At 38.3% G+C, this 27062-nt stretch overlaps 1 protein-coding gene across 1 annotated transcript; it reads right to left on the bottom strand.

Moving 5' to 3' along the window:
- Positions 1-6005: 6005 nt before the first annotated feature.
- On the bottom strand, positions 6006-26415 carry LOC149109481 (neural cell adhesion molecule 1-like). Its single transcript, XM_089294638.1, has 6 exons — positions 26028-26415; positions 23628-23870; positions 23086-23097; positions 19437-19715; positions 9893-10135; positions 6006-6256 (listed from the first exon to the last, which is right to left on the bottom strand). Exons 1-6 carry the CDS (start codon positions 26413-26415, stop codon positions 6006-6008), a joined length of 1416 nt encoding a protein of 471 aa, XP_089150764.1.
- Positions 26416-27062: the final 647 nt, after the last annotated feature.

The following is a 27062-nucleotide window of genomic DNA, read 5'->3' as shown; positions in this document are numbered from 1 at the left end:
GGCAGGTCCAAAGCCGATTTGACGTGTTTCTAGTCGATCTCTCACCATTCGTCGCACATAAAGCAGACGTTTGCTTTTGTTTACATAACGTCCGATGTGCATCGCCAACTTTCAACTTATTTAATGGTCGAATACCATGAATCTGTGACCATCTTTCTGCGCATATGAACATCATTGCATCTAAGTCAAAAACGGCTAAGTCATTTGTAGATAGTTGCTTGCTTTGCACTACACCAAAATATTACGTTTGATCATCATGGTTTGATGGCTTGAATCCTTGCTTGCAGCGGCTCCTTGCTCGTCACGCAATACTGTCATCCCATTTTAGGGGGTAGGGGTAGGACAATTTCTATCCTAATACATAAGGCTCCGTAAGGTTGGGAACCACTGGGAGCACACAATCGTGTTGAGTAGGAAGAGATTAAATTAAGAAATGAGAAGAATGGATAGTTTACCATTGCCCCTGTTGTTATCTTTTACTGGACCACCGCTACCTACATGCCCTGCGTAATACTGTAGCGCTTAACTCTTACCTAGGTCTTTTCGCGCTGTGCAACTATTTTTAGTTTACATGTAATACAGTGGGCTACCCCCGGGGAAATGGGTGGTGGCCGCTCACTATGGGGCTAGCCGCTTAAATAGAGTTGTACCTTGAATATTTAATTTTTCACTATCGGGTTATAAATTTCTTGGTGAACGTGGAGTCAACTCAAGACAATCATGATACACGTGTATTTGAATTATCACTCGTCATGCACCTTCAATTTCAGACTCTTATCTGCCATCGCCATTTCCAAAACAAAGTGTCTAAATTTTGAGTGGCCGCTGAATAGGGGTAAAGACAATAATGAAACCCTTATCGGAACGACTAAATGGTGGCCGTGGAGGTAACCGGTCAATAGGTGTTTTATTTACAATATTTTACTGACAATAATTTTGGACTGTATTGACAACAGTCCTCTATTTTCTGTTACAAACATACCGATGCCTGGCCACTAGGCAAGCAAAATACGCCAAATAAGATGGCATGCATGGCCAGGGCTATTTATTCACGTAATTACTAATTAAATTTAGTCTGTTTTTCTCATGAATTAGACACGTTGTGATTTCCTATTTTTATTTCAGCTAGTTCTTGCTTCATTGATCTATAATTTGTTTCATGGCGATTTTTTTTAAAATTCTAGTTAGTACAGGCACTAGCTTTATCAGCTGTTGTCTGAAACATCAAAACGTACAACAAACGTGATTTGGACCGAGGCCACGTACACTATAGAATACGATTATATAAATATACACATATTATTATATATATGAACAAACAGATGAACAATGATTAAATTGTTTCATTTACTGAGAGTGCTCTATTGCTGGTTTTCAGTGTCACGCAATTAAAAATAGATCAAAATAAAATTCAAAACCGGTCAATAGATAAAGTCCACAATCTGGGAAATGAAAGAAGGTAAATATGCAAAGACTCTCGCCAAAATTCGGGTCACAAGAATTTTTCTTATGCGAGATATGCGGAGAAATTTTTTTCCCAAATTTATAGAGATTTGTATGGAGACGCCATGCTGGTGCCCATCCGTATGGGCACCAACATGGCGGCCGGAAACCAACAGAAACATCTGTCACTGAGTTTTGCTACAAAACCGTAAATTTATCCCTCGAGGAACTCTAAAACATTAAAATAATACATTTTCTAAGACATGAACTGTTCAGATAGTCAAGTTCCCCGAAATAAGTCAGTTTTTTAACCATCATGACAGCTCTGTAGGCCGTCATGTAAATGCCGCGTCACGCAAAAGCTTGGAAATTCAAGCGTAGTGTATTACAAAACCAAGAAACCATTCGGAGCGAAAATTTGTGTGAATATTAGTTTTCAGCTGCTCTTATACATCATTAAAGTAAAATCTCAGGAAGATCAATAGTTTTGTAGTTCGAATTTTAGTGACGTCATGCGAAAACCAGCTATACAAAATGGATCAAAATGTGCAGCATATGCCGTGACAGCATTGCGTGCCGAACAAATAACGGCTGTAAGATTGTGCTGCGCTGACACGCTTATCAGCAATGGTCAGCAATCGATCAGATGTATTATTTTGGCACAGTGCAAAGCAAGCAACTATCTACAAATGAATCAGCCGTTTTTGACTTAGATGCAATGATGTTCATATGCGCAGAAAGATGGTCACAGATTCATGGTATTCGACCATTAAATAAGTTGAAAGTTGGCGATGCACATCGGACGTTATGTAAACAAAAGCAAACGTCTGCTTTATGTGCGACGAATGGTGAGAGATCGACTAGAAACACGTCAAATCGGCTTTGGACCTGCCTTTTGCAACAATTAAGGTTAGAACATGTCGAAATTATCAGCTCTGTGTCTATTTCAACTTATTATAGGTCAAGTCATGTGGCGCATGCTTAAATATACGTCTAACCCGTAAATTGAAATTTGAGGACGGCTGGTCAAATATTTGCATTTTTGACGTACTTTGAAAAGCTCTCGCGTCGCTCACAATCATTTGCCCAAAGAAATTTTTATAGGAATCTGTAGATCATCCTTCTGCGATTCAACCACCAGAAGCTTAATCCATTTGAAGGTTTCGCACATGGTGAAAATCAATTATATTCCCGAAGTACTTTTAAGTGAATGAAATACATGTCTTCGAAATTTAATTATTTTGCACCCAAAAAGACAACGCAACATTTCCTAAAACTAACCCAGTACACATTTAAACATTGCACAAAAATATTTGAGTGTTTTAAAGACGGAAGAATGATGTGGTTTTGCATGCGAGGCTCGCAAACTTGCTTAATAAAATGGTGCGTCAAATGACGATTTTAACAGAAGTTGGAAATTTGCATATTTCTTTGAAATAAAAGGATATTTTGCCAAAAAACCTCTCCAGTAGTTTTTGTCATGCCCTAGCCTATCTACCACAAGAATATGAGCGAAATCGAATTTTCCACCATTGCCGCGAAATTAAGAATTTGTCTGATTTTTACAGGCAGGCACTCTTAAAAGATAATGCTCTTTTGTCTTTCCAGTCCACATTCAAAGAAAACTTCGGTCGCACGATACCAGAAAAGGAGAAATATTTGTAACTTCTCACTAACAGATTTTTTTTTTTATTTTTTTTTGCTTTGGTTTTGTTGTTGTTGTTGTTGTTGTTGTTAAAATGGAGAAAGTCAGTAAAAGAAGTGATCTATAAAGAAGGAAAGAAAGGCTCACAGGCCATTTAAGATAGTAAACTGCAGATGAAGTTAACGCAGCTGGTAGCCATTGAGCCCCGGCCAAATGATCGCAAGATTTGAACGTAACATATCGCAACATTATTGGGCGCAACATGTTAAGCGCGTTTGGCCACCCTGTTGCGACATGTTGCGATATGTTGGGTGATGTTGGCTCAAGTTTATAGAGGGTGGAATTCCAGCCAACAACACACAACATGCCGCAACATATCGCAATAAAAAGGCCAAGCGCACGCAACATGTTGCGCCTAACAATCTTGCGATATGTTGCGTTGAAATGCTGCGATCGTTAGGCGGGGGCTTTAAACTTGCTTGTATTTCTTTTGAGTGCACACTTGATATATGACGTGGCGTGACGTTGCGACGTGAATAACGTGCTTTCAAACATGTGTTTGAGCCTAAGGCCAATAAAGTATGTCAAAAAAAGATCGATAAACAACCGGTAAAGAGGTCTAATTTACTTTTGCTTTCTCGCACGCCAAAATTTAAAAACAAAAAAAAGAGAACTTTAAAACAGATTTTGAGCTATTTTTGATTTCACATTTTCTTAATCTGCGAAAAATTTGTCTTACAGATTTTTATTTTAGTTTGCATGAATGTTAAATCAGAGCCAATTTCTTATTCCTGAAATTTTTAGGTGGGGTCATAGGATAGATTTTGAGAAAAACGTCATTAAACCTACTAGTGTCTAGTCTCACCTTAGATACTCGGTCGTTCATTTTGGCCATTAGTTGAGTTTCACATTGAATGGTAACAGACAGTAGCAAATGGAAAACATCTTGGAACATTTTTCAAAAGAGGTAGGAGTTATAATCCATCAAAACTGTAGTAAGCCACCTTAAAGGAGAAGGTCATTCCAAAGAGTTTACATTATTGTCTCCACCTGTAGCACGTAACCAGTGGTAACCATTGCGTTTTCCCACTCACCAAATTTTCAGCCTCTAAAGTGCCTGCTATCCCGAAAAAATTCGTCTCCGAAGAAGCCCAAAATTCAACTTTAGACGCCACCATTTTGAAACTGTACTTAGCAGCCAGACCGTGTTTATGCGGCGTCATTCCGTCCAACTCGAAATTGGCGAGAAGCAGAGAAACCTGCAACCGACTTGGCATCGGTCACAAGGTCAGAAAAATGTATTTTTTTTCCAACCAATTATTCGTTTCACTCTTTTCAGTGTTTTCATTTTCGGGGTTTCAAGCACGTTTGACTCGAAATAAGTTCGACTTAAGAGCAGCCATAACTTACAGTAGCAGTTAAATGCAAAGATCTTTTTTCCAGATTTGTACCATATGGAAAAGCAGATCTTAAAATGGACTATTGGAATCGACAACGAAAACTGGAGATAGCCACACATTTTCCTGAAGTAACTAGTCTTAAATCCGAAAAAATGCTGACGCCAGCATTTTTCTGAAAAAGAAGAAAAAGATTCTTTTCACAGGTGTCCCCAGAATTCTGCTTTACATACAAAAAGCGACCATTTAAAAAGATCTTTAAACTTCGTGGTTTATGGTAACAAAAACCACTTCTGGTATATTTTTAATACCAAAATCGTCGCAACAGCGCTTTTAGCGTCCCCGAGAGCTCTCGTCTGGTTAGCCAAAATACAAAATACAAGTAACGTTTCCTCACATCCAGAAATTAATTACGTGTTGAATAGGCTTGAAATATCCATTTCATAACATAAAATATAGGGGAAAGAGCGCGTTTTTTTAAGTTAAATAAATTGTTTTCGTCTTTTTTGAAACCTTCTACGGTGCCCGTGACATTTTACTCTGACACCTTCCCAGTAAGTCAAACATTTTAGTCTAACACTTTTATTGCGCACACACTACGCCATCTTAGTAAATGGTTTGAACCCAGGAGTATCAGTAGTTCGTATAGTGTGATAGTCCGGGTGAGTGTAGTTCTGAAAAGAACTGTTGTTGGTGACCTACTACGCCTTCTGCAGGTACATGTTTCCAGTTGGATTTCAGTATAATTTTCTACATGCAGATAACAACTATTTTTTTTTTTTTTAACTGGAAGCCGTTAACAGTTAGTGGTTAGCGATATGCCACTACTCTGGTGTTCCTGGTTCTAGTGCAAGTTCATTAAACTAGCCTTGGTTACAGTAGGAAAATTTTGCTTTCATTTTAGTCCCGTCCTTGGTAACGTAGTTCATTACGTCAATGTAAATGTCAGCGCTCGCGTTTGCTGTAAACCATGCCTTGCGTGATGCACACAACGTGTGGGCACTATGAAAGTAGGCATCGTCCTTAAAAGGCTTGGCGGAAGCTTAGACGGAATGACGTCAAGAAAACGCGGCCTAGCTGCTGAGTACTCAGGCTTCTTTGGAGATGAATTTCATAAGGGAAACCTGCACTTTAAAAGTTGAGACTTCGGTGAGTAGCTAAACTTGGTGCGAGATTTTTATTTGCGTTGACAAAAGAAAAACAGTTTTTTAGAGTGAGCTTCTCCTTTAAATCAGAAAGCGACTAAACGGCTGATTTCTAAAATATGTACGAGCAATCATTGCAGGATAAATAATGCAACGCACAACTAAATGTTACATGCAGGCAGTGTTTAATCAACCAAAGAGTAAAACAAAAGCAAAACGGGAGTGAAATGTTGAGGGAAAGACGGACAACAACTAAAAGCAGTTCTCACTCATGGCAGCTTTGCAGTTTTCATCGAACTTCCTTTGTAACAAATATGCACTCAATAAGATCTTCTACAATAGAGAAACAGAAAATTATGTAAACTGATGTTTTGTTTACTCACTTTCAACAACAACGTAGACAACTTGGATTGCTGGATTACCAATACCATTGTCAGCAGTACACCTGTAGCCTCCTTCATCCTGTTTACCAGTGATGGTCAAAGAAAAGGACACAGAACTGTTGTCAGAAACTCTTGTCCAGGTAATACTTGGTGTTGGCATACCTTTTGCTGAACAGTTGAGTGTCACTACATCTGTTTCATTTACTGTTTGATTTCCAGAAATATGAGTGATGTCTGCTGGATCTGGTAGAAAAAAGTACTTCAAGTCAATTTGATCAAATGCAAAGAAACTGAAAATTGTGTAAAGTACTGTCATTAATTACGTACTTACTGCACGGTTTGAAATTCTGTCTGACTACTGGACCACAAATATCAGGCAAAATATCAAGAACATCATTTTCCGAGATTTCTGAGGATATGGACTTATATGCAGATTATAAGATTTTACGATATTTTTATCATTAGGGTTTTGAAGCCAACAGCAATCCTTCCAATTATTTACTCAAAGACTGAAAGGACAGCGAAAACTACCAGGCACTCGGCTGCCTTATCTTTGGAGATAGCCATTAGCTGTTTTACTTTCAAAACCAAAATCAATTACAATACATATCAAATAATGAAACGAAAGGTTTCTCAGTTTACGAGATATGTAAACAGTAAAAAGTGCTGCTTGACGCAGCAAAGTTTCGATCGAAGTTGTAACTTGGCGCTACAGAGTCTACAGGATTTCATTCCACCAAGCTTCAGAACATATTGGGCAAATATGAAAGGCGTCAACTTTCCTATTTACGAGACAAATGGTCCAAGTTGTCCTCAAACCCTAATAAAAAAGAAAATAATTTTTATTGTATTGCATGATTTACCAACAACAGTGATGCCGACAGTAGCATTGTCTCCTGTGCCAACTGTGTTTACAGGAACACAAGTGTACACTCCATCTGCTTCAACTGTGACATTAAACACACCTGAAGCACTGTTACCAATAGACTTGCCATTAAAATAGAAATGATACTCAGCTTCAGGACTGGCGTCTGCTTCGCAGTTCAAAGTCACAATACTGTCATGAAGTAATGTAGTGTTACTAGAAACTGTTTTGAGGGTTGTAGCATCAGGTGAATCTTCAAAAAGAAAACATTAACCTTAAAGGCTGGTTTCCATATGATCGCAGACGATCGCAGACGATCGCGGATCGCAAATCGCAGATCGCAGACGATCGCAAAGAGAGTTGTTTCCATATAATCGCAGACGATCGCAAGCGATCGCAGAGCCGACTGTTGCATACATTTCGGACAGCGGAACTGTCAAAATTACACGCGCGTTGTGCTGGCGGGAAAATCGCAGCAAACAATATGGCGGACGTCGAGGAGGAAATTTTGCTGCAAGCAAATGTATTCCTTCTTTTTGTCAACCTATTTTGAAATTCCCTTGGCACTGCACCTCGCCCTGAGCCAGAAGGTAGCGTTTTCAATCGCTTCAGATAACGACCATAAGCAGTTCTTATGTTGCGGAATTTGACCTCCGCCTCAGCCGCCGATAAATTAAATTTCTCCCCGATTTTTTCCCAGTAATTAGCCTTTTTGTTTTTGTCTTTGAAATCTTTACTGTTACGGTGGTAAACGCACTGATATCACCCAACTTTCTCCACAAATTTCTCGTTACTAACGTTACCTTGTTCAACGCCAGCCATGTTTACAACAAACAAGCGGTTGCTTTCTTGCAAAGAAGCGTTGAATCATGGGTCGGAATTCAAAATATTATGGGATACGTTTCGATCGCAGATCTCCATATGATCGCAGACGATCGCAATTGATCGCAGACGATCGCAGACGATCGCAGAAGATAGAACATGGTTCTATCTTCTGCGATCGTCTGCGATCGTCTGCGATCACGATCGCAGGATCGCAGACGATCTCAGAAGTGTGTTTCCATATGATCGCAGACGATCGCAAAACTTTTTGCGATCTGCGATCCGCGATCCGCGATCGTCTGCGATCATATGGAAACCAGCCTTAAAAGACATCATTCATTAATCAATGTTAATGTATTTCGGTATATTTGTTAGATAGTAGTGTATTCTCACTGGAAAATGCAAGAGTCGTGTTTTCTTAGTTTAAATAGGGAGTAGTGTAGTCCTATTGGGAAAATGCCAGAGTTATACCCACGATTATAGGTGGATTGTCGAGTGACGGCACTCAACTACAGAAAGAGGATAGCAATTATGTTGTGTACTTACATAACACTGTAACAGTTATAACTTCTGTAGGTCCATTACCAAAGTCATTGAACGGAGTGCAACGATAGTTCGCCTGCTTCACTCTTTCATTGAAAGACGTTGAGATCACCGAGACGTCACTGCCAGTTGTGTCATTAACAAAATTGTCCTGGTTTTTGTAGAATCGATACTTTGCAGGTGGGTTGGCCTTCGAGCTGCAAGTGATGCTGAAGGATGTATTAACTACAACTGACCTGTCGCTCAAAGAAGTCCTCAGATTTGTCTCTATTGGACGATAGTCTAAACTCAAAGAGAAACAATGTAAGTATTACTTTTGTACACGTAAATTATGCCATCCTGTAGAAATGTCATGTAGTTCAATTTTATTTATTTGAAGTTTAACAGTAAGTGTCCTTAAATTTCGGTTATATAAACTAACCAAAAGGGAAAATAGTTCAAAGAAGAGGGCCCATAACCAGAAGTAATGAGTCAGCATTAAACATAAGAAAAACAATAATTAAATAGTTACATAATCAACATAATAGCAGGAAATGTAGTTTTATCGACTTGGGGCCAGAGAAGAGCACCCAGGGACGAAGTCAATTATACTGTGCGCAAGACTACAGTGTTATCAAAACACCAGATTGTAGCGTTTCGGCTCTGTGAAAATGTGAAAAAGGTTGCATGATCTTATGATGATATTAACCTCTCAACTCGACCAATGGACCTCAAAATAGACAGGCTTAATTTTAGGTCAAGGGAAATAAAAACCAGTGCAGAAAGTAGATGGTTAGGAATAACCGAGTTCGATTAAGCGGAGTCCAACCGCGTGTCGTTAGTTTTCTATCTAGACGTATGTGACATGGACCGACTAGCGCTTTTTAGCACTAAAAAGTAAGAAACCAATGCAACAATTTGGAGTGCCTAGTCTACAGAGTTCATGTATACAAATAATAGTGGATTTATAGGGAGGATGTGCACCAGCTCTGATCCCTTTAAAAGAATAGGTAGTAGGTATTGCGCACATGAATCTTCAAGCAGTGATTTTTGTTAGAAACCATAGGTTGAATGGTCCCTATTTAAAAGTTTGGATAATGTATAAAGATAAACATTGGCTCACATGTAAAGGCAACAGTTTAAAACACCCAAACCGGAAAATATCGCATAAATACTCCCCAAAAATAACTAAAGTCAGATGACGAGATTTTTTCCTTTTGTATGTTTGTTTCGTCCTGTCGATAGTTTGTCATAGAGAGGGAAACCAAAAGGACTGCTTCGAAAGAATTACAACCAGTACACGTATGGGGTGCATAACGCTCTAGCTTACTGTCATCTGATCTGTTGCTGTATTTTATAAGCATGCAAAAGATTCAGAAAGATAATAATAATGTGCCATGTCATAAAATAATCCTGCGAACTGCAAAACAATACAATAATTAAAATGCTCACTATTTGATCATGATAAGAGTACAACTTTGTGTGAACCTGTCATTAAATTAAGCACCAGTGGAAATTTGAAGATTTGGGGAGCCTTGTGTCTAAAGGGCCAGGACGTATTTAAAGGCTAAATTGTTGAAAACATCACTGCTACTTCAATATAACTCGTAATGTCAAATAACTTGTGCTCCATAAATCTCGTGTGAAATCAGTATTTTTGTAAGACCTACATTGAACGTTAATGAATGTAACCACACTGTCTGGACTCCCCACACCATTCTCAGCAGTGCACCTGTAGCCTCCTTCATCCTGTTTACCAGTGATGGTCAAAGGAAAGGACACAGAACTGTTGTCAGAAACTCTTGTCCAGGTAATATTTGGTGTTGGATTACCATCCGCTGTACATACTAGAGTCACTGAGTCACTTTCGTTCACTGTGTTATTGCTAGAGATGTTGAGGACGGTTGGAGCATCTATGAAGAGATAAAGGCAATAAGGGTAATATCAAGAATATTAATACTCGCACAAATTATTTTAAACAATGTGCATCTTTTAAAATTGCTATTTGGAGATCTGAGAGGATTTCCTATTCGATAACTACACTTTCTCTGAATGACTTAAAGAGAGAAACGTTGTAGACTAGTTTTACAGGTTACATATGGGGCGCCGTTTGTAAATTTATTATTTAGACCGAATTTATGCCATTTTCCCCTTATTTATAAATAATTGGAAATGCCACAAAATTTGTTTATAAATAAGACACAAGAACCTGTCCGTTGATATGTAAATAGTTATTTTAGGTACGTCCTGATTTATAAATAATCTTTTACCATAGAGTTATTATATATAAATAACAAACTAAACAACCTCAATTATTTACAAATCAGGTCATCTCTAAAATAGTTATTTACATATCATAAAGTTTGTAAATCCCATTATTTATAAATAAATTACTTCGCCGGGAGTGTAAATTCATTATTTAGAAATAATAAATTTCACCTCGCCGAGTGTAAATTTATTATTTATAAATAATGAACTTCACTGAGTGTGTAAATTCATTATTTAGAAATAATGAATTTCACCTCGCCGAGTGTAAATTTATTATTTATAAATAATGAACTTCACTGAGTGTGTAAATTCATTATTTAGAAATAATAAATTTCACCTCGCCGACTGTAAATTTATTATTTATAAATAATGAACTTCATTGAGTGTGTAAATTCATTATTTAGAAATAATGAAGTTTCATCTCGCCGACTGTAAATTTATCATTTAGAAATAATGAATTTAACCGTGTGTGTAAATTTATTATTTAGAAATTCATTATTTAGAAATAATGAAGTTTCATCTCGCCGAGTGTAAATTTATTACTTAGAAATAATGAACTTCACTGAGTGTGTAAATTCATTATTTAGAAATAATGAAAGTATGAAAGGCTGACCCAGCGTCTCTTGCCCGATCGATTTCGGAGGTTGTTTCTCGCGCTATAAGTGAGACAGTTAATGCTGCCCTTGCTCAGGTAGGTATGCAACCTGAAATTCAACAGTGACAGATCTAGGGGAGGCTCCCCCCCCCCCCCCTCCCCTTATTGTGAATTATTGCGTTTAAACGAGAATCACGCTTCAAATATCTATTGTGTAGTTCTTATTCACTCAACAATTCGGCAGCTCACACTGCAACAGGAACAACGACAACGACAACGACAACGACAACGACAACAACTAGTCAAAGGCCGAGGTAACAGGTAAATTTTAAGACAAGAAATTGCTGCATGAACAAAATGCAGAGCTTTTAAAATCGGGAAATCGAATAATGTATTTACTTGCTTAAATAATTTTTTGTAGCCTGCGAACAGGCCCACGTTGGAGCACAAACGCGCTCGGCGTAGCTGAGAGCGAGAAATCGACGGGCGAAGCCGCAAGAGGAGAAAGTCACTTCTTGGCGTCTCTTTCCCGCCGATCGCTATTCCTCTTCGTCACTCGCGCGTTTGACTCAAACGTGAGCCTGCTCGCAGGTTAAATTCTTTGTGACATTTGTGACCTTTGGACGGATAGCTGTGTGACACACTTTGTTTGGCTTGATCAAGTCACGGCTAGACATGTCTATTCCAGGCAAGTCCAAAGATCGTACACGTAGAAAGCTAAATTAATTTACGTTTAAACCATTGTTGAATAGACCTTTTTCGACTGGGCGGTTTGTTGCCCCATTTCAGACCATGTGATGATACTCTTGAGAATTCTTCCTTTCAAATTTTCAAATAGTTGCGCGTATATGAAAAAATAATTTTTAGATGAATAAAAAAACAATTCTCTAGAGAATATCACGTGGTCTGTAATGGAACAACAAACCGCCCAAGCGAAAAAGGTCTATTTCAATAGAAATCAGACCTTTCACTTAACACGCCAAGCGATTTTTACTTTCTTCGTGCAGCAGTTTCTTTTCTTAAAATTTACCTGTTACCTCGGCCTTTGAGTACTTGTTCCTGTTGCAGTGTGAGCTGCTGAATTGTTGAGTGAATAAGAACGACATAATAGATATTTGAGGCGTGGGGTGGGGTGGGGGGAACGGGCCCCCGGGCCCCTCATCCAGATCCGCCACTGCTGAATTTCAGGCTGCATACCTACCTGAGCAAGGGCAGCATTAACTGTCTCACTTATATCGCGAGAAACAACCTCCGAAATCGATCGGGCAAGAGACGCTGGGTCAGCCATTCATACTTTCATTATTTCCAAATAATGAATTTACATATTCAGTGAAGTTCATTGTTTCTAAGTAATAAATTTACACTCGGCGAGATGAAACTTCATTATTTCTAAATAATGAATTTCTAAATAATAAATTTACACACACGGTTAAATTCAGTATTTCTAAATGATAAATTTACAGTCGGCGAGGTGAAACTTCATTATTTCTAAATAATGAATTTACACACTCAATGAAGTTCATTATTTATAAATAATAAATTTACAGTCGGCGAGGTGAAATTTATTATTTCTAAATAATGAATTTACACACTCAGTGAAGTTCATTATTTATAAATAATAAATTTACACTCGGCGAGGTGAAATTCATTATTTCTAAATAATGAATTTACACACTCAGTGAAGTTCATTATTTATAAATAATAAATTTACACTCGGCGAGGTGAAATTTATTATTTCTAAATAATGAATTTACACTCCCGGCGAAGTAATTTATTTATAAATAATGGGATTTACAAACTTTATGATATGTAAATAACTATTTTAGAGATGACCTGATTTATAAACAATTGAGGTTGTTTAGTTTGTTATTTATATATAATAACTCTATGGTAAAAGATTATTTATAAATCAGGAAGTACCTAAAATAATTATTTACATATCAACGGACAAGTTCTTGTGTCTTATTTATAAACAAATTTTGTGGCATTTCCAATTATTTATAAATAAGGGGAAAATGGCATAAATTCGGTCTAAATAATAAATTTACAAACGGCGCCCCATAGTTACAAGCCGTGAGACCAGTGGTATCAAAAGGAAAAGGCAAGCAGAAAAAACTTTTGTCAAACAACATAGTAATTATAATTATTATGTAATAATAATAATTATTCTATAAAGAGAAACACTAATGGAAAAGATATATTATAAGACTAGCAATTCACAAGCGTACCAAGGTTTCAGGAGAAACAAAAAGATGGTAAGAGTAACGGTATATGAACGTTTAAAGTATAAAGTGCTATGAAAGCTCTAAAATATGAAGAAACATCGAAAAGATAACACCACAGAGGAAGACCAAAAACTTTCAAATTTTCCAAAATATGGAACGACTCCTGATTAAGACAGCCCAAACGTCGATAACATAGCACTAAAATATCATAACATAGGCCAAGAATAGCGAAATAAACATATATACTGGAAGTGCGAAAAACTCAACTGCTGGCAGGATGTAACGCAATGTAAATGTAATAAACGGAGAAGCACTGGATGCACAAGCTGGAAATGTGGATCTATTTACAATGAAAAGCCAAAACAGGAAAACGAAAAGAATTGACAAAATAGTGAAACAAATCTGTCAGACTGCAAAGTATAACGAGATTCATATCTACCACACTACGGACGGCCTGAACTGTAGAATTTATTTGTTTGTTCGGAGGGTACAAGTACAATATCTTCTTTTTGGCGAGCAAAATATGGCTTTTTTTGTAGTATACCTACCTTGATAGAAAATTCTTACATCCAAGAATCGTGGGAAAACATATTTTAATCTCCTAAATCTAATTTCTTGTGTTGTTAACGAAACACATTTTTTTTACACTAGTAACTTACGGCAGTTACGATTTACAATAAGCTAAGCTTGTTGAAGTTTAGTAGTGCCAATGCATGTGGCTATGACATCTGCACCAGGCATTTTAATTAGGTATTCAATACGACCGTCCACGGTCTTAAACAGAATGCCTAAACGCGAGCCAACTAGGTGGATCTGAAGCCATGCTCCCCTAGAAAATCTTTGATTTCAGTTCCTATTAAAGGGAGGGGTGAATTGTATCCTGTCCTTAAGGTCACTCTTAAATCATGCATGATACAAATATAAGGTATGTACTCCACTTCGTTAAACTTTTAAGAGTGCCTGCCTGTAAAAACGAGACAAATTCTTATTTTCGCTCGTCCAAAAAAGGCGCAATTGGTCAAAATACTCTTTATAGTTTTTTGTCTAGTGCGCTTAATTGTCACGGGCCAAACTAGCCATTTAGATATGGTATACCTATAGCATAGCTCTTCCTTTAGAACCTTTTATTTGTTGAGAGATTCGTATTCTAGAAGAGTTATGACCCTCTAAAGTCAGTTGAAATTCTACATGTAAATTAAATTGCGATAGTTGTATTTTTCAAACGGCCAAGAAGTAGACAAAACATATTTACTTCAAGATGACTTTTAGCTCAGAGGAATGATTAAAGTGTACATTACAAACTGTGTGAATATGAAATCCAGGCAAGTTCCCTTCTTTCTGTACTGGCCTATTGAAAATGTGCAATTTTGCATAAATTCCATCGGCCATGTTGGTTGATTGAGCGGTATTTCGAGCTTTCCTAGACTTCACAAAAATGTGAAGTCGCTGGAACTTTGAAAGTATATTTCTGATAATCGCCGCTTTTCATATGACGTTATCATTTTCCAAAATAAGAAATTACCAATCCTTCTGAAGTTTTAGTTTCATCAGATGTGAGACCCTTTAATAACTTGATGTTTTGCAGCGTTTAAGCTCGACAGGGTTCCTCATTTTGAAATAGGGCACATTTAAATTTCCAAGTTTATGTGTTGTGTGACATTAAAATGGCGGCCCGATAAGGCTCTCGAATGGTCAAAAGGATGAGTTATTGCTCAAGTTTTTGCTAACTTAACAGTTGTTGCTCTAGAAAAAGTATTAATTTCAATTTGTCGGAGCTCTAGAGTAATAACTTTTCGTTTCAATGGCAAAACTCAATGACAGATGTTTCTGTTACTTTACGGCCGCCATGTTTGTGTCCCTCCGAGGGGCACAAACATGGCGACTCCGTACAAAGCTCTATAAATCTTGGCGAAGTTGTTTATATGTTAATCATCTTTCATATCCCAGCTTCTTGACTTAATTTATTGAATGGTTATGATTTTATTTTTGATGGCGTGACACTGCAAACCAGCCATACTTCACCAAAAGGGTCTTTTTGACGCAATAAAAAAAATCCGAATTTTCTGACCTGTCGTCGGATTCTCCATATTTACAGGCAGTGGCTCTTAAACATTATTTTGTAATTAATTATTTCTCAGACATTTTTTTTTTTCAAGAAAAGATTCATACCCCACAGAGAGTTTTTTTTTCTTTAAGGGCTCTCTCCTCCTGTTACTTTGGAATTTCTAATGACTGGCCATGAATGGGTGGTGGGTGTGAATATCTTCTGGAACTGCACATTCAGATTAAGTCAACAAGAACATCAGTATTTATCCTGACAAAGTCTGATTTTCAGCCTGGATGGCCCTTTGATTGGGACTGTGCACATTGTTGTACTGCAATATTCCAGTGTCTTATTTAAACCAAATTGCATGTGCTCTCGAAAGCAAGTCGCCAAGTTCACAACAGTTATAGCGGAGCTCCGGCGGCCCGAAGGGCCACCAAGCGGAGCCCCATACTCATATGGGAAAGAAAAAGAAACCCATGAATAAATTTTCTCATGGTGTTCATGGTTAGCGGTATTGCTCGGGGGCGCGTACGCACGACGACGACGACGACGGCGGCGGCGGCGGAGTTGCCCAACATGGCGGCCATACTCCAGCTAATACGTTGACAGAGACATGCACCCTCGGTTTGTAGCGCAACTCTTTGATATTGGACATCCATGTTATCGTCAATTGATATGTCAAAACAAGGTATTCGCTGACCAGTATCACGTGACCATATCGCGGGCTCAAGTTTAGAGTTCATCGAGGCCACCTGCTTTTTTGAAGTTAACCGCTGATCAAGTGCTGGGTTTTCGATTAGATCGCGGGCTCATGTTAGGTTAACTTGCTGGCCGGGTTGTTCGGAAGTCGGTTAACGTTAACCCAGGATTATAAAAGTTAACCGAAGTATAATTTTTCTTGTATACAAATGTTTTTCACTGCTTTTTGTATATTTTGAGGACCTTGAGATAATTGAAACTCAAAACAGAAGGCCAAACAACAGAAGGGGAAAACTCCACCGTAAAGTTTCAAAACTCAAATCAAAATTCTCGCCTATTTTGGGTTAGTTTAATCGGGCTTTGAACAACCCGGCCCAGGAGCTCCCCTTTTAAGCTTTGCTAAATCTTTATATTATGTTTGCTTTGCATCTCAGGGCAGAGCCTGCCACTGTGAAAGTTTTGGTACCATCCCCCTAGCATTTGATTTACTACTGTAGACACTCAGTAAACTAACAATGAAGTACACTGTATATCAATGAAAGGAATGTCATCTGTTGGTTACAAATTATAATTGATATGTTTTTGTATGTTCAGTGGTGTTCAAGTAGCAGCTATATACAGTATGATTACATCCCTGTTCCTGTCAGTCAATATATGAACAGTGCGCACATGGGCAGCTTGGATTAACTGCCAGCTTTTCTTTTCTTTTCCTTCCAGCGGTAGGTTTGTATACAAGGCACATTTATACGTTCCTCACCTTTGTCGAGCGTGACGATCACATACTTCGATGTTCTTTGTTTTACTGACCATTGTTTTCCTCGAAGCCGGTTTAATCATGTAGAGTCCTCTTGAGCGGTTTGTAGAAGCACTCTTTTGGACAACTCTCGGTACACATACATCTATGAGCAGTAAACGGTGATCCGGGGATCCAAGGAAGGATTGATGAACGCCACGGCCATTTTGTGTTTACAACAGGTGTTTTAGTTCCCAGTCTTCCCGTGAGTGTCACATCATCTTGATTCCCGTGATACTCACGGGAAGATTGGGAACGTATATATGTACCTTGTATACAAACCCACCGCTGGAAGGAAAAGCTGACAGTTTTAATGCTACCTAGGTTTCAAGGATCGCTACAAAGGACCACAACTCTAATCTTGAAGCCAGGTAAGAGATTTACGTGAATTAATCGGAGCACTTTACGAAGGCGAGTATCTTAGTTACTCACTGGAATAGTTTCAAAATTTCCTGAGCTTTAAGCAGTCGTTAGTTTTGAAAACCTAGTGTGCAGACAAGTTTTATTATTGCGTTAAATCAAGGGCCATTTATACTTTCTATTCATGTAGTTCAGCAGTTTCAAACAGGTGCCACATTTTTAAAACGTGCCTTCAAAGTAGGGCTAGTAGAGCTATTTTCGTGTTTGGTTGAAAACTCGAGTTAACGGGTAGAAAATCTTCTTTTGACCGTTGAAGGAACAATATTGAATTATAACTGCAACATGGCTAAGCAAACTGCTATGATATATCTATAGCGGAAAAAAAGAATTAGGACTTTTGAGCGAATATTAATTTTTTTAGAGCGCCGGCAATATGTGCTATTTTTTTTGTAGTTTCGGCAGGCATGCAACTTGTGTCGAGCGGACCGAACTTCAATCAATCCCAGAAAAGTTCAATTAGAATTTTTAATCAAATAAAACTCATTTTAGTGATTGACTAGGTAAGGGCTTCGAAATCCCAGCTTATGAGAAAAATCGAATTTTCGAGGTAAACTCAGTGGTCGGTTTTTACAGAGACAGCCTCTTAATAGACAAGAGATCAACAAATGTACAAATATAGAGGTCATTCCCCAGTATTGCATTGCGCACCCTTACTGCGCATAATTTCACGCGTGATTAGCGCGCGCGCATTAAAAAATGGCGGCTTTTTGTTTACAGCTGGACCTCGCCATAGAGGTAAATCACCATTTTCTCGAAAACGAGCGTGGTGGCCTATCATTTTTTTGTTGTTTTGAATTGAGTAATAAATTTCTCTGTGTAAAATAAATATGGACCAATTCTCAGTGTAGAACAAAACGCAATCGTCGGAAACGTGAATTTAGCAAGCAATCGTGACTACAATCATGGTGCTATTATAAGGATTTATATGGGTATAAACAAGGTGCTGTTGCTCCTAAACGAACATGTGGACCCCTCATTTTTATTTCAGAATTTTAGTTCCTATAATATAAGCAATCAATAGGCAAAGTTTCACAAAAATCTCAGTGCAGGTTCTATTTCAGTGGAATCATCTTAAGTGGTCACGAGCATTAGCCATCGCGTCAGTGGATGCAAAGCATATTTGCCTGTAGTAGTTTAGTGTTTTCATGGGAACTGATTGTTCTCCAGTTTCGATTTCAATACCTTCGTGTTTGCGTTTGCAGTGTCAGCACTGTTCCTGCCACTGAGTTTTTACTAGAGTCGTATCGAGGAATGATTTGAAATTTACGTCGTTTCCTACATTTTCGCCACGACATTAACATCCAGTTTACCACTATCGGTTGACACTTTTGTCTTCTGTATTAGGATTATTAGGGAGTTTAAGAAAGCCACGACGGCAACGGCAACGGCAACGTCGCTAAACGAAAGTTTTTAATGAGCAGAACAATGGCTGTGCACGTGCGTTATAATTCGTGGTACATTTCTTCGCCGTCCTCTTCAAAACAACAACGCGAAATGACCAAACTCTGCGTCGTCTGAGGAACGTGAGCCACAACGGCTAATATTTTAAATTTCTATTTCAAATTTATCACTTTGTCCCAGATTCAGTTTCGTGATAGATTTGACAGTGATAAACAAAGTAAATCACTTTAGAGTATCGCGAGATCCTTAGGTAAAATATTAATTCATTTTTTAATCGAAGTTTTCTTCGGCGTCGCCATCATAGCTTCTTAAACTCCCTATTATCTTTGTGGGAAAGCAGCCGCTGTACGATTCTAAATTCTAAATCATTCCATGTATTTTGGACTTTAGTTTTCCGACAAGGTAAGTAATCCAGTCCAGAAGAAGATCTTCGTAGTTCTTTAAGGAGTTTTTGTATTTATCCAAAGTTAAAGTCCCCAGCCCCTCCTCCTGCGAGGTCCCTGCTGAAAAATTTTGGAAACTGTCGTCATTCAACTATAACAGTATTAAACTTAACGCTTTAGCAAAAGCGTTTGCAGGCTGAATTGCAACTGTAGCTAACTGCGTACTCACGCAAATCAGTTTATCCAACAGTTCTCATCTCTAGACGTCAAGTAAGGGTGAATTTCTTTGTTTAAGTAAATGGCTTTCCTGAGCTGGCTTATGGTATTTTGGTAAAAACATGGGATAGCTATAGATGGGATAGCTATAGATATTACATACTTACGTAACACTGTCAGGCTTAACCCATCTCTACGTCCATCACCAAAATCATTAAATGGAGTGCAGCTGTAGTTCACCTGCTTTCTTCTTTCACTCACTGAAGTTGTAATAACTGAGATATCACTTCCAGTTGTGTCATTAACAAAATTGTCTTGGTCTTTGTAGAATCGATATTTTGCAGGTGGGTTGGCTTGTGCACTGCAAGTGATGTTGAAGGATGTATTCACAACAATTGAGTTGCCAACAAAAGAAGCCTTCAGATTTGTGTCTATTGGATGATAGTCTAAACACAAAGAGAAATAATGTAAGTATAACTTATGTTCATGTAACTTATGCTATCCTGCAGAAATGTCATGTAGTTCAATGTTATTAATTTGAAGTTTAACAATAAGTGTACTGTCATTTCGGTTATAGAACCCAACTAAAAGGAAGAATAGTTCAAACAAGAGCGCCAGGAGAATGCTAGTAAAACGACAAAGAGGGAGAAAAAGAACGACTAATGCTTTTTTAGGACCAACCCGAAAAAGCGTAGCAAAAACGGCTTTGGACAAAAGTTTTAGAATGAAAAGAATGACGGTTTGTGACCCAAAAAACGGATCTGGCCGCGGAAAGACAACTCACCTACAAGCTGTTAGAACTGTTTCAGTTGAATATTATCGGCCGCGTTATTGGGAGTAACGAAACATTCAACCAAAACATTTGGTGAGCAAGCCAACCAGAAACATAATCACAGAGCGACGCTTTTGGGACTCTCTCATCAAGGGCTGTTGTTTTGGTAGAGTGTATAGTTGCGCTGATAGCGTCACTCCATAAGTCCTTTTGGAAAGGCGCATGACAAAGACTTTGACTTATTTAGCAGAAATATGTAATAAGGCAACTTGTAATAAAGCTGCCTAAGAAGAATCTATATAAATGTAATAAATATTAGGAATCTACTATTTACCCATGTTTTGATAGGATTATATTCTGTTCTCTACATTATGTTCTAGACATGACGACGTCAGTTTTGTTTCACTCCAGATAATATTCAACTGAAACTCTTTCAACATTCATTTATTCTGTAATTTATTCTAAACTGAGATTAATCTACCCACAGCCAGTGATAGAGTGAAATCAAAATATGTAAAACATATTAGATTCTATTAAATTGAAATAGGTGTATAATAATATTCTGGAAGTAAGGTAGGTCCGTATAGAAAAATTTAGGTCGAGTTATTGACCTTCAGGTCCCTCTTGATGTTCTTCACTTCATATTTCTGGGGGCTTCAGCCTACACTATGCTACCGTCGGCGGAATTTATGTGTCTACGTGTCGCGTATCGCGAGATTTTCTGGGAGGAATTGAGTAGGCTATATGACGTGATCGTTCGATACGGTGGCCATTGCTGTGTACTTGTAATATTTCAGATATTTTTCGACAGCTTACCGTCGCGAGTCAAAGTAAGTTATTTTCCATTTCCAAATTGCTTTGCCTCGTTTTTGTTATATATATATATTTTTTTTCCCGCACTGCCCTCGAGAACTGTGTTCTCCTTGTTATTTCAGTTAGATCTTCGTGAGAGAATTTCTTCGGCGATACAAGATTTGTTTTTCTCGCGCAAGCCATTAACTTATCCAGGCTCGGCTCGTGTTCAGTGTGGATTGCACGGGAGGAGTATTCGCTTTCGCTTTCTGGACATAAACAGTAATGATGGGCTACATTTTGTCTACATCCCATTGCTTGTAAGGGGAAGTGAATGATGTGGAGAACAATCCAGGCTCTGCAGTATTCAATAACACTAATCCAACAACCACTGTGTCTGCTGGCCACGAGTCAAGGAACTGACAGAAACACACTTTGGTGAAAACGTTGGTAAGCAGTGTGTTGCAAATTATGTTTACTTGATTATGGTTAAAATTTACCATCAAATAGAAGACACTGTGCTCAGAATAGGCTTATTGGATCGAGCCTATACAGTTCTACAAAATATAAATTCTGCACAGAGAATGTGTATTTGCTGTTAACTGTTACAATGAGGTTAACTAATATTCCAGGAAGAGTTTCGGTTTTTGCGAGAACGTACCGTTCAATGCAACGTAATGCAATTTAATACATTGTGTCATATTTTTACTCTTGACATCAAACAATGCCCAATATCTCTTAAAAATTCACTTGCAGAAGCATTTTCAAATAATTTTTTCAAACTCATCAATAACTCATCAAGTTTAAACAATGTAAATCATAACTGTGATGGTGTTTGGATATCTGATCTTATTTGACATAGATGTTGTAATTTTAAGTCGCCTTTTTCTCCTTAGTTCTAGTCTCAATTGAGAAGATAGGTGTACTTGTGTATATAGTGTGTCAAACACCGAAGACCACATTCCAACACATTTCCAAAACCTCAAATTTTGTCAAAAATTCTCAGCTGTGTGTTATATCTTAAAGACTCTTCTCCATATTTGGAAATGTGGTTAAACACGGTCTTTCATGCTTGATGTATTACATCATTGTTACTACAATTGTTGTTTGTTACAGTTTTAAAGACGTCAGAGCACAGCTTTGACATATTTTTAATTTAACTTCGAGGATTTGCATGGGATACCCCTTTCATTTGGGAGATACACTTTGGTCAGTGCAATTGTCTTGCTCACAAACACGCACTTGTCCTTTCAAAATGAAAGGTGTCCTGCACATGTTTTGATTTGTGGTTGTCAAGCTGATATGCAACAAGTTCAACACGACCAGGAATGTGATTACAGTGAATGAATGTGTGTACAAGAAATTATCCTAAAAAAGCTGATAACAGTTGCATTGTGTTCATCAAATAAAATTTAATTTATTAACTTCCCACTGTGAATAGCATGATAAAAAATATGTTATGATCTTATTGTATTTTGAAACAGATCCAACCGATCAAAGTAGTATTGGGTTTGACAAAACAGTTATAACACCTACAATGAGACGTACACATCTGTACCAGGTCATGGGAGCATAAGAACCTAGTAAACCAGGGTGAAGCACACTGAGCAATGTGGAACACTCCTTTAGACATAATTTTGATGTTTGTCAGGTAGCATTTGACTTTTTATCAAGTTCCGGCTGATAAACCTGTACTGTATACTTTTCACGTGAGACGTTGGAAGCTCTATTACACAACTCTTTACACAACTGTATGCTAACAGCCACTTGAAGATTAATGTTGAATCCAGAAACAAAAATGGATGCACTTTGCTATCCAGAAATTATTATGTAAACTACTAGTCAATCATCAACATATACTTTTAACATCACAAGGATCTTCATCTATCAAAGGAATCATGCAAACTATATGAACAATGTGTTTTTTTTTTTATATATTTTTACCGCATTTACAGTAAAATTTTATCACATTTTGCATCATCTTAGAGCTGGCAATCAACAAAAGAACCTACTTCCTGTTTGCAAATTGATCATTCTTATTCCACGTGACAACATTTCTTTCCAGTCATGACAAAACGTATTCAGAACGTCAGTGGAATTGACCCCATTGACAAGGTGTCTATTTCGGACCAACTGTTGAATTCTCAGTTGCTGACTTTATTATGTAACTGGCTTAGATATTGCAGCAAACCCTCTTGACAGTACATGTGCAAGTTAATTTGATATCTGTGAACAAATTAATAACAACTCACCTATGTTGACACCTAATAATCAATATTACCTTATTTATTTAAATTTATACCTTTATCTTTCTAGTGATGGCCTATTCACTTGTAGTACTTTAACTCCCGAATACTAACGTTTAAAACTAGCACTCCAACTGAATGAAATAAAAGTAAATCTAAACCCACACAAGTACACTTTGCGGACTTATTTTTTGGTAGGAAGCTACTCAATTGCTAAATTCTTAAATATGCACACGTAATCGGCGGGTAAAAAGACATTCATATGTACCTGTAACATAATCATAGGCAATGTTTCATCAACTTAAGAGTCAAAAAGCGGCAGAATGAAAGTGAAATGTTGAGAGAAAGACGGATGGCAACTAAAAGCAGTTCTTAGTTTGAGCAACTTTGCAGTCTTCATCAAACTTTCTTTGTAACAACTAGGCACTCAATATGAGTTTGTACCGTAGAGTAATGCACCAAAAGTAAATTTTATCAGAGACACAGAAAATTATGTAAACTGCTATTTTTATTTTTATGTGTGAATTTAAAAAAATCGGTTTACTCACTTTCAACAACAACGTAGACAACTTGTCTTGCTGGATTACCAATACCATTGTCAGCAGTACATCTGTAGCCTCCTTCATCCTTTTTACCAGTGATGGTTAAAGGAAAGGACACAGGACTGTTGTCAGAAACCCTTGTCCAGGTAATACTTGGTTTTGGCATACCTTTTGCTGAACAGTTCAGCGTCACTTCCTCATTTTCATTCGCTGTTTGGTTTCCTGAGATATGAGTGATGTCTGCTGGATCTAACAGGACAATGTACTAAGGGTTCATCTTGTCAAAGGGTAAAGTTATTTTTATTAATTATTTATTTAGTTAATAATTAGCTCTAATTATATTAACCGAGCACGAGGTCTGTATGGGGAAATCTTGATGATCAAGGAGATGATCAAGGAGGTCTCAGCTATTGTTTACACACGAAATAACGGTCTAAGTAGATCTAAGTACAGCTAAAGATACGGGTAAGGATAGTCATGGTTTCCTACATCGATTTCTCACTTCCAACAGTCAAACATCATTATAATTTCACGGTCGATGTCAAAAGTAATAGTTTTCACATCTTCGTAGTGGAGATTCATTTGTCCCTCTCCTTTTAAATAAAATCATTCGTAGGCGGAAGGATCAAAGAAGTGACCATGAGAGGGAGAGAGACATGATAGGAACCATAAGATCAGCGGAAGAGTATGACTTGGAGCTCGAATTTTCAATTCTAGTGCTTACGCTTTCAATTACTCCAATCTCGTACATATAGTCCATCGTTCAGCTGGCCAACAACAACGGAGAGGTGTGAGAGATCTGAAAACATAACTGGATTGATAAAAGCAGTACGTATTCAATCTTGACGATTTCCAGAATCTTTGATGGATCAATGCTACCTCTTTATTTCAGTTGATGCCATAATAGTGGTATCAGATAAATGCCCAATCATTGGTAAACAAGTTAGGACACCTTTTGTGACACAAACAGTTACCAAAGCAACAGCATAACACATTATAAACCCTTAATTTTAGCTTTAAATGCTTCTAACTCAAAAACGAGTCGGATAAGCTCGTTTTGTATTAAGTAAAGGTTGTTGTAGATCGTACCGTTTCCGTGGTAACTTGTAATGGTAAGAAAATGATCGTAACTGGTACACCAATGTTTGTTCGTTTCCTTGTTTCTAGTCTCATCGCATTAATCGTGCTGGTGTATTAAAGATGTGCTGGAAAATGTTGGAAGCTATATTGTCAGCCACTTAGCAAACTTTCAAGTCCTCAATGTATCGTAAGACTATGCCGTCATCCAAGGCGTTGGTAGAAAAGAAGCCAAACTTCAAGGGTGACTATAATTTTGCGAGGACCACAACCGGCGCAACAGGGCGCTACCTTACTATGAGAGGCCTACTAACTCCTTCCACTTAAGGACGGCGACTACTTAGTGCAAAGGTCTTTTCCGCGATTTAGGACTAGGTGGAAAACGAATATTATAACAAGGGCTATCGCAATTTTAAAAAAAAGAATGGCTAAGCGCGCATTTCTCAGAGATGATTGTTTTAAAGACGAAAAAAATATGTTCTAATCCGAAAATATTCGAAGAAAAAGTTACAATTGTGGCAATAGACAAGTTTCTTTGTGTCTGATGAAACTCGTATAGCCCCCAAAATAGTTGTAGATTTAACAAATAGAATGTGGTTTAGCGTGGTCTGTACTCTTATCGCTAACGCTACGCGTCACGCAGTGGTCAAAACGTTGTGGACTCACAAGGCTGCGCCTCGTGAGTCCACAACAAATTTTGACCACCGTGATGACGCATATCGTTGTCGACAAGAGTACAGACCACGCTAAACCACATTTCGATTTGTTTTTTACCAAAATATCAACGTCAAAGAAAATGATTTTTCAGAGCGCGAGCTGAAAAAGGCATTGCGTGCACATTGACGCAAGCAGAGTTGTCTGGACTCTTATCGGCAACGGCAAATTAGCCAATCAGATTGCGAGATTAGTAGCAATTGTGGTAAAATTATAAATAACCCTGGAAATAAAGCGATGAAGTCTAAATCTGGTAAATCAGTGTTTCTGGATAACCCGGTAAATGTTATTATGACAACAGTTAAATGTAGATTTGAAGACTACATATTTTACATTGCGTGACTTGTCTCTTCTAGAAAGCTAGTTAGCTCTGTTATATTTTCCTTTTCCTAAAGAAAGGAAGTAGAAACCTGAATTCTTCTAGAATTTCTCACGTGTTAGGCTAAAAGCCTTAAACATGGAACTATTTCTAGTATAGCGCATAACCTCGCCTCCTATGAAGGCTTTCTTGTCCCTCGCGGGATGAAAGCACTCCAAAGGCAAGTACGTGGATGAAAGAAAACCAACTACATGTATGTTAATTAATGGCCCAAGAATCTTACTGTAAATTCTTACCTGTAACCTCAACTCGTATGTTGTATGCCCATAAATCCCCTTCAACTTGCACCTTGCACTGGAAAGTAGCACTCTCCTGTTCAGTCACCTTGTTTATTGTCAAATTAGAAAACTGACCCGTGCTGTAAATGCTGAATCGGTCTTTGAACTTATTAAATGGGGCTCCAGAAGGGCCTGGACTGATTACTAACCCAATGTCGTTTTGAGCGCTGCCATCACCAATGGAAAATGTGGTCAGTGCTAGTTTTTGACCGGATAACAATGTGTAATTCCACCTCAGAACCTCATTAGTATTTCCATTCCGCACTTGATGAACAGCAGTTTGAATGACAGCAAGGGTAGTTCCTGCGTTAGTTTGATTCCAAGCTGGTGGAGGAGCTGTCCACATCAAAAAAGCCTCTGTGAGATATTGTTTCAGTGTCAGTAACTACGGTAGCCTTTATTCATGCGAAATTATGATGATTTATGTCAGCTAATTTCCAGTTACATATATTCGTATTAGTTTCCGGCTTATTTACTAGATGCCTGGAATATTCTGTAAAACTCCATACCCTTTTAGACAGGTAAGTAGGTCAGTAGGTCAGTAGGTCAGTAGGTCAGTAGGTCAGTAGGTCAGTGGGTCAGTGGGTCAGTGGGTCAGTGGGTCAGTGGGTCAGTGGGTCAGTGGGTCAGTGGGTCAGTGGGTCAGTGGGTCAGTGGGTCAGTGGGTCAGTGGGTCAGTGGGTCAGTGGGTCAGTGGGTCAGTGGGTCAGTGGGTCAGTGGGTCAGTGGGTCAGTGGGTCAGTGGGTCAGTGGGTCAGTGGGTCAGTGGGTCAGTGGGTCAGTGGGTCAGTGGGTCAGTGGGTCAGTGGGTCAGTGGGTCAGTGGGTCAGTGGGTCAGTGGGTCAGTGGGTCAGTGGGTCAGTGGGTCAGTGGGTCAGTGGGTCAGTGGGTCAGTGGGTCAGTGGGTCAGTGGGTCAGTGGGTCAGTGGGTCAGTGGGTCAGTGGGTCAGTGGGTCAGTGGGTCAGTGGGTCAGTGGGTCAGTGGGTCAGTGG

Source organism: Orbicella faveolata, unplaced genomic scaffold (genome assembly GCF_042242905.1).
Source record: "Orbicella faveolata isolate gen_17 unplaced genomic scaffold, um_ofav_v1 contig_25, whole genome shotgun sequence".
In the NCBI taxonomy this organism is placed as follows: Eukaryota; Metazoa; Cnidaria; class Anthozoa; order Scleractinia; family Merulinidae; genus Orbicella; species Orbicella faveolata.
The sequence above is the reverse complement of the archived record's forward strand: the minus strand, read 5'-3'. Positions and strand labels throughout refer to the sequence as shown.